General features: G+C 39.9%; 2 protein-coding genes across 2 annotated transcripts; one reads left to right on the top strand and one right to left on the bottom strand.

The window, feature by feature from the left end:
- Window positions 1-3,112: 3,112 nt before the first annotated feature.
- LOC113849119 (adenosylhomocysteinase-like) lies at window positions 3,113-5,199 on the bottom strand. The gene is made up of 3 exons (XM_027478759.1): window positions 4,446-5,199; window positions 3,296-4,108; window positions 3,113-3,257 (listed from the first exon to the last, which is right to left on the bottom strand). Exons 1-2 carry the CDS (start codon window positions 5,154-5,156, stop codon window positions 3,362-3,364), a joined length of 1,458 nt encoding a protein of 485 aa, XP_027334560.1. The 5' UTR covers window positions 5,157-5,199; the 3' UTR covers window positions 3,113-3,257; window positions 3,296-3,361.
- A 962-nt stretch (window positions 5,200-6,161) lies between these two features.
- LOC113849537 (serine hydroxymethyltransferase 4) lies at window positions 6,162-8,146 on the top strand. The gene is made up of 2 exons (XM_027479511.1): window positions 6,162-6,933; window positions 7,068-8,146. Exons 1-2 carry the CDS (start codon window positions 6,256-6,258, stop codon window positions 7,803-7,805), a joined length of 1,416 nt encoding a protein of 471 aa, XP_027335312.1. The 5' UTR covers window positions 6,162-6,255; the 3' UTR covers window positions 7,806-8,146.
- The last annotated feature ends 27 nt before the right edge of the window (window positions 8,147-8,173 follow it).

Here is an 8,173-nt window from a genome sequence, read left to right on the forward strand (position 1 = left end):
TCTGGTCCTGAGAGTGAAATTTTAGACCAGTGTCTGGAATAAGATTTTGATAAAATCAACTTAATGAAAAAAGATATCTTGTGATATAAAATCTGTACAGTAATATGATCTTATGCGATATCAATGGTTTTAAAGATGAAGTTTGTGTGTTAAATACTAAAACACTGCACCAGTCTGTCTGCTAGCTTTTGTCACTTTAGCACCATGTTGCATAGCCCTTTGTAAACGTTTAATCTAGTACTGCTTTTGAGCTTCCTGATAAGGTAAGCAAAGAAGGTGCTACTTTCCATTCCCTTCTGGATGAGTGGCTTGGATCTTTTGTCATTATCGTTGTAGGTTGACTGTTGAGAAAATGAAAAACCATTTCTTACGCATACATATTTGGTGATAAATGTCTGTCTTCTTGTTTGATCAAATCTTGTTCATAACTTTAGATGTGACTTGTTCCATAGTATATGTTATTCCATTATTCTTTTTAACTTTTTTTTTTTTTTTCAATATGTTACTTTAACTGATTCTTTTTCCTTGAGTATAAAGACACTTTTCTCCCGTCCCTTAACCGCATCACTTCAATGTTGTAGTGTTCTATAACAGTGTGACATCCCTTCTGGAAGTAGAAGGATCAATTCCTTCTTTCATCTTGATAGCAATTCCATCCATGTAGCTTATACAATTTCTTTTTCCGATGTCATAAAGGTGGATGATATTTCTAGTTGCTAGATTCAGAATAATCATTAGAACAGTACTTGGACTAAGAGAATGTGATATAATGTTAATGAAATTGACAAATATACATGGTTGTGGTAAAAAAAAAAATGGTATGTCTTTTATCACCATTTTTATATCAGATTTTGTCTCTGTCGCATTATAATATCCACTTTTTGCCTATATGTGTTTGTATTGTAATATGTTGTTCATTGTTGATTGTTTTAAAGGGTAACATTCATGCAAATGGTTAAAAAGGCGGGGGAGGGTGGGGGGGGACCATTTTTTTTTCACTTGAGGTGGTAAAAGTTTGCCTGAAATGATATTAACTTGGGTCAAACTTGGAAAGATGTTGGACAAGTTATAAAAATTACTCAACTCTATCTTCCCTGTGTTATATTTAGTAACTTATGGGATTTTCATGGGACCATAGTTCCAACTTTACTTATACGTATAAAGGCATCCCATGTCGCATTATTAATATGAAAGTGAAATTTGTGGAGCATTAGAACAGAAGTGGTTAGTGAATAGTGATAATGCTTGACTTCCAAACTGGCTATTTATGCTTTTCTTTTCCTCCATGTTAGTCTGAAAACGTAGATTTTGGTTACTACTCCAATTTCGAAGGAGAAACGTGTTGGGTGGAGCGCATTGAAGCTTCTAATGGCACTTGTGATGGTAACTTTGATTTATTGCATATTGAATATTGATAATGGTAGGCGCCACTTTTTATTTATTTTGGGTCAAATGGAACCACTTATCCAAGTGAAGTGACTATAGAAAAAGGGGCTAATGGGCTATGTATTGGTGCTCTTGCTGGATCCAATATGAAACATAATTTTTCGTATTGTCAACATTGAACAGGACCCAACTACCCACCTCAGCAACAACTGAAACTTTAGTTTGGAATACAATTTTTATGTATAAAGAAATGAGGATGGTTATGATTAAATCTATGAGGAGTGGGTTTGGTGTACTTAACACAAAGATAGAGTGGTACCGTTGAACGCAAAATTATCTGTGTCTTTGACCGAAAAAATAAAATTATCTGTGTCTGGAAGGAAGTCCGAAACCAAAGATACATACCATTTTGATGTAATTCACTGTTTCTTATACTAACTTTTAAAAATAACAAATAGAATCGTATTTTTATAATTAAAAGTGAAAATAATTGTTTTCAAAATCTGTTGCGTGTGCTATGCTCCTCCTACGTTCAACCCCACCAGCCTCTATACCTACCCGTTTACTTCGGAGTTACGAGTATTACTTCACTTACGTTTTTCCTATTATTTTAGTATCTCGGTCAGTTGTGAAGAAAGTCACTATGCCTCTTCAAATTCTGATTTTTAAACTTTTTTTATGCACATCTTATACTTTTGTCTCCATTTCGCTTTTTTTCATCAAATTTATTGTTTTATAATTTCACCATATATCTCTTTTATCTTCTAATGTGTAAACACTCAAGGGATACAGTTTTTTTATTATTATTTTTACATTTATTTACTATTTCTTTGCTTTTACTACTTTCGAATATGTAACATACAACTTGATAAAATACAAGAAAAAAAAAATGTGACACACTCTTAGAAAGGTTGAAAAACAGTGAGGCCGTGAAATAAAGTTCAATCAACATGATCAAAACGCAACTCGTACACTAGTACTTTTCAGGATCAGCATCAGCATCAGCAGTTCAGGGATGACTTTCCATCCCTATGACATGAGCAAGATTGCAATTTTGAGGTATATCATATATGAAGGCAAATATTAATGACAGTTCATTTTAATCTTCTTACTGAGAAGGGCTTTGGTCAAATTATTATTCAATATTGAATCTGATTTGACTGATACCATATCATTATGCGAGGGAGACTCCTCTCTCCTATCTGCCAACCATTCCGGGTTCGTCTCGAGGACGTTCCAATTCATCAAATAATATTTTTACGAGTTTTTGGTCACAACATAGTAAAAAATAAGGGAATAAAAAAGCAGCAGGGACTCTTACACAATTGGATGTATAAAAAAAGATGTTTTTGGTCTTTAAATTGGATGGGTCCACCTTGTAAGAGTCAAGAGTTTTTTTTTATCTCGTAAATACCATAGTGCATGTGTTTTGGTTTGTACGTCCTACTCCTCATATAAATAGAATACTAAACTAGGTTTTTGTAGAATAGTCACATCTGAAAAACGATGGGAATCAGTCTATTTTTCCTCACCCGTAAATCTTGAAACCGTATATCTATTTTTTTTAGCATAAAGATTTATAGATATCAGCAAATAAAATTTGACGGTTTACTTGTATAAAATTAGATGTGAAATCATTTTATTTTATTTTGTTTTCATATATATATATATATATATATGAAAGATTGAAAGAAACAAATACTATAGCCGCTAAATCATAACCCACACATTTGTTCTTATTTAAACCCATTTGGTCTCATTTCATGGAGCGACCAACGGGTATTCTTTCTCTTACCCTTCAACCCAAGGGAATTGAGATCCTACGAATATAATAAAAAAAAACCCTCCCATTCTACGACTAATACGAAAAAAGCAATGAGAAAATTCCAAACCAAAAGGTAATGGAAAGAATAAAGGGTATGATAGAATAATATTTTCTTCCTTCACCCGGAACACGAGGAATCCTTTGATGAGCTCAATACCTGTAATGAGCAGGTTTGTATGGACCCTCAACGGGCACACTGATGTAATCTGCCTGGTCTTTGCTAAGCTTGGTGAGCCTGGCTCCAAGCTTGCCAAGGTGAAGAGCAGCGACTTTCTCATCAAGGTGTTTGGGCAACACATAAACCTTCTTCTCATACTTGCCAGAACTCTTCTCTTTCCATAGCTCAATCTGAGCAATGACCTGATTGGTGAAGGAGCAAGACATCACAAAGCTGGGGTGCCCAGTTGCACATCCCAAGTTCATCAAACGACCCTCAGCCAACACAATGATGCCAGTGTTGGTATCAGGGAAAACCCATCTATCTGTTTGAGGCTTAATATTGGTGCGCTTAACGCCAGGGTAGTTCTCAAGGCCAAGCATGTCGATTTCATTGTCGAAGTGACCAATGTTGCACACGATGGCATTGTTCTTCATTTTCCTCATGTGTTGAACCATGATAATGTCCTTGTTACCTGTGGTGGTAACGAAGATGTCAGCCTCGGAGAGAACATCCTCGAGTGTGAGAACCTGAAGACCTTCCATGAGAGCTTGAAGGGCACAAATGGGATCAATCTCTGTGACAATGACACGAGCACCAGCCTGCTTCAATGCGGCGGCACAACCCTTCCCAACATCTCCATATCCACACACCACCGCTACCTTTCCGGCAATCATCACATCAGTGGCCCTCATCAATCCATCGGGGAGAGAGTGACGGCACCCATACAAGTTATCAAACTGTCATCGCACAACAAACACACCCATTCCAGTTATTCACAACAAATCTTGTTTACTTTATATTAATAACCTAATTCACTAATGTCTTAAAAAAACACACGTTAAAAGTATGTCGAAAGATTCATGCACCTTAATGTCTTATTAAATCTTATAAGATACTTTGATGACATAAAATATTATAATTTTTAATTAAAAAATATTACTTTAGAACAAAATTTAAGAAGGTCGTAAATAATTTACTTAATAGACAAAAATTAACAAAACATCAAACAGTTGGTACGTTAGAATATTGATTTAAAAGCTAAAAAAGCAAGAGGTTACGAGGGAAGAGACCCACCTTGCTCTTGGTGACGGAGTCGTTGACATTGATGGCGGGGAACAAGAGGGTGCCATTGGCCTGCATCTGGTAAAGCCTCTTGACGCCGGTGGTGGTCTCTTCGGAGACGCCGACGAGCCTCTCCTTCATCTTGTGGTACCTCTTGGGATCGGTCTTCAAGCCATCTCTGATGATGGTGAGCACGATCTGGAACTCCGCATTGTCGGTGGAATTGGGATCGGGGACCTGCCCGGTCTTCTCGAAAGCCTCTTCGGCCTTAACGCCCTCGTGGATGAGGAGGGTGGCGTCACCGCCGTCGTCGACGATGAGATCGGGGCCACCGTCGGGGCCCCAGTCGAGGGAACGCTCGGTGCACCACCAATACTCCTGGAGAGTCTCGCCCTTCCAGGCGAAGACGGCGGCGCTGTCGCGGGCAATGGCGGAGGCGGCATGGTCCTGAGTGGAGAAAATGTTGCAAGAGCACCATCGAACTTCGGCGCCGAGAGCGGTGAGGGTTTCGATGAGAACGGCGGTTTGAATGGTCATGTGGAGTGAGCCCGTAATCTTAGCCCCCTTAAAGGGCTGTGATGGGCCGTACTCGGCCCGGCAGGCAATTAGGCCCGGCATTTCAACCTCTGCAAGCTCTATCTCGAGGCGACCAAAATCGGCCTGAGACATGTCCTTCACTTTGTATTCCCTTCCACTCTTTGTTTTGTCGACAAGCAATGCCATTTTTTCGTTTTCGATTTATGAGAATGAAATCAAAGTGTTTTGAGAGAATTGGAGCGTTTGCGTTTGTTTAAATAGGTTTCAATGCCACTCATCAACGATCCCCATTCATTCCTCTTTGCGGTTGGAAAGATTATGACACGAAGATTTGCATCTTACAGTAATTGTGTTTTGTTCGTATCCACAAGTGAAGGCTTCACAGTCAACAACCTCCGATCGTGACTGCGGGGTTGGTGGGTCTCACATTGACAAAATATTCATGGAGCTCCAGGCCCACCACCCAAACCCATAGGCCCAAAATAAAAAAAAAGAAGCTTATTTCATCTATTAACAACTAAAAAAATTAAAAGAAAAACGAATGGTAAATTTACTTTCTTAGCCCATGTCCCCTGGTTGTTGGAATAGTATGTCTCAATTAATTCCATGACACATAGGAATTTATTGAATAAAAGGGATATTTGCATTCTATCAAGTATTCTTAATGAGACTTAAATATTATTAAATAATGAATTATAAAAGATTGTTCAAAAATTACAAAATCTTTTAAGTTCATGAGTCAGTAGGGAAGAAAAGCGTGAGCATGAATGGCAGTGGGGTTGGTGAGAATAAATTGAGTATATGACCCTCACCAACCCACGAGAGAGAGAAGCTACCCACCGTTTCGAATTACACTCCAAAAACCAACAAACCTTTTCAACACGTGGATTATTGTCTTTCATTCATTTATTTATTTAATTACGACACATATCATCAAAGTCCAAATATCAGCACTATTATTTTGTTTGTTTTGGAAAAAGAAAATAATGACCAGTTAATATTTTGTTCAGATATATAATTTAGTTAAATGCTTATTTAATAAACACAAAAATTTATGTTAAAAATTATAAAATCTATTTTTGAAAAATATTTAGAAACTCTTTTGACACGCATTGAACAAAAAGACATCGACAAAGGGTAAAATGGTAAATTACATATGGGTGGCAAGTGCTTTTTAAGGGGCAGGCAGCGGTGGAACTGAAGTGGTCGAACTGAGTCACTGCTCATTCTATTCTCTGTTCTTTCAGTGTTTCTGTAGCGTTTAAGCATAGGAATAAGAATAGGAATGGATCCAGTGACCGAGTGGGGGAACGCGCCGTTGGTTACGGTGGATCCAGAAATCCACGACCTGATAGAGAAGGAGAAGCGTCGTCAATGCAGGGGAATAGAGCTCATAGCATCGGAGAATTTCACCTCCTTCGCCGTCATAGAAGCACTGGGGAGTGCTCTTACCAACAAGTACTCCGAGGGAATGCCCGGAAAGCGCTACTACGGCGGCAACGAATTCATCGACGAGATCGAAAACCTGTGCCGTGCACGCGCCCTACAGGCCTTCCACCTCGACCCCGCCAAATGGGGCGTCAACGTCCAACCCTACTCCGGTTCTCCGGCAAACTTCGCCGCTTACACGGCGGTGCTTCAGCCCCACGACCGCATCATGGGACTGGATCTTCCCTCCGGCGGGCATCTCACACACGGGTACTACACCTCCGGCGGGAAGAAGATATCGGCGACCTCGATTTACTTCGAGAGTTTGCCTTACAAGGTGAATACTTCGACGGGATTCATCGACTATGACAGGTTGGAAGAGAAGGCCTTGGATTTCAGGCCCAAGTTGATAATCTGTGGTGGCAGTGCTTACCCTAGGGATTGGGACTATGCAAGGTTCAGAGAAGTTGCTGATAAGTGCGGTGCTCTCTTGCTTTGTGATATGGCCCACATCAGTGGTCTTGTTGCTGCTCAGGTATTCTTCTTCTTATTACTTGTAGCGTTATAATGAATTCACTTTTGAAGTCAATCCAAACATGCCATAACTGTCTCTCTCTGGATCACTGGATCTGCATTGTTTGTTGAATGAATGAATGATGGATGGTGCAGGAAGCTAATAACCCTTTCGAGTACTGTGACATTGTGACGACAACGACCCACAAGAGCTTGAGGGGTCCTCGGGCGGGTATGATCTTCTACAGGAAGGGACCTAAGCCACCCAAGAAGGGGCAGCCTGAGAATGTTGTCTATGATTTTGAAGACAAAATCAACTCTTCTGTGTTTCCCGCCCTTCAGGGTGGTCCTCACAATCACCAGATTGGGGCTCTTGCTGTGGCATTGAAGCAGGCGATGACCCCAGGATTCAAGGCATATGCCAAGCAAGTTAAGGCCAATGCAGCTGCACTTGGAAATTACTTGATGAGCAAAGGATACAGTCTTGTTACCGGAGGAACCGAGAACCATCTTGTCTTGTGGGATCTACGCCCCCTTGGTTTGACTGGTAATAAGGTGGAGAAACTCTGTGATCTCTGTAACATTACTGTCAACAAAAATGCTGTTTTTGGTGACAGCAGTGCCTTGGCCCCTGGAGGAGTTCGGATCGGTGCTCCTGCCATGACTTCTAGGGGCTTGGTTGAGAAGGACTTTGAGCAGATTGGAGAGTTCCTTCACCGTGCAGTCACTCTCACGCTGGAGATCCAGAAGGAGTACGGCAAACTTTTGAAGGATTTCAACAAGGGACTGGTGAACAATAAGGCTATTGAAGAACTCAAAGCTGATGTTGAGAAGTTTTCTTCTTCCTTTGATATGCCTGGCTTCCTAGTATCTGAGTTGAAGTACAAAGATTAGTTGCACATGCAGCCTTCCTCGACGTCTTAATGCCCTGCCCAAGACTACGAGGAAGTGGAGAGATAACAAATGTTCTCTTTATGGGTTTCACATAGGCTAGCCTGTTTTTTGGATTCAATTTTAAGTTTCGTTTGTGTTTCTATGTTTCTGTATGCCTTGTCTGATATTTTCTTAATAACAAATGAAATGTGTATTGTTTGGACGCTAGCGAGATTTAGCTTGTTCGGGGATGGAGAAAAATGTGTTCGAATGTCTTGGAGAGCCTTTATTTGTTGATGTTCTTTGAACTGCGTTATAAAATAAATTCAGATGAAAAATAATAGAATTAATTTGCTTTGCTTTCATGTCAGTATTCTGATTTAATGGCT

Source organism: Abrus precatorius, unplaced genomic scaffold (genome assembly GCF_003935025.1).
Source record: "Abrus precatorius isolate BTA unplaced genomic scaffold, Abrus_2018 Scaffold9, whole genome shotgun sequence".
In the NCBI taxonomy this organism is placed as follows: Eukaryota; Viridiplantae; Streptophyta; class Magnoliopsida; order Fabales; family Fabaceae; genus Abrus; species Abrus precatorius.

Bases quoted from the DNA above. Each gene is read 5' to 3' on its own strand.
- LOC113849537 (XM_027479511.1), top strand. From the start codon at position 6,256: ATGGATCCAGTGACCGAGTGGGGGAACGCGCCGTTGGTTACGGTGGAT. The intron at 6,934-7,067 runs GTATTCTTCTTC...TGGATGGTGCAG, and splicing joins GTGGTCTTGTTGCTGCTCAG to GAAGCTAATAACCCTTTCGA.
- LOC113849119 (XM_027478759.1), bottom strand. From the start codon at position 5,156: ATGGCATTGCTTGTCGACAAAACAAAGAGTGGAAGGGAATACAAAGTG. The intron at 4,109-4,445 runs GTGGGTCTCTTC...GTGCGATGACAG, and splicing joins ACTCCGTCACCAAGAGCAAG to TTTGATAACTTGTATGGGTG.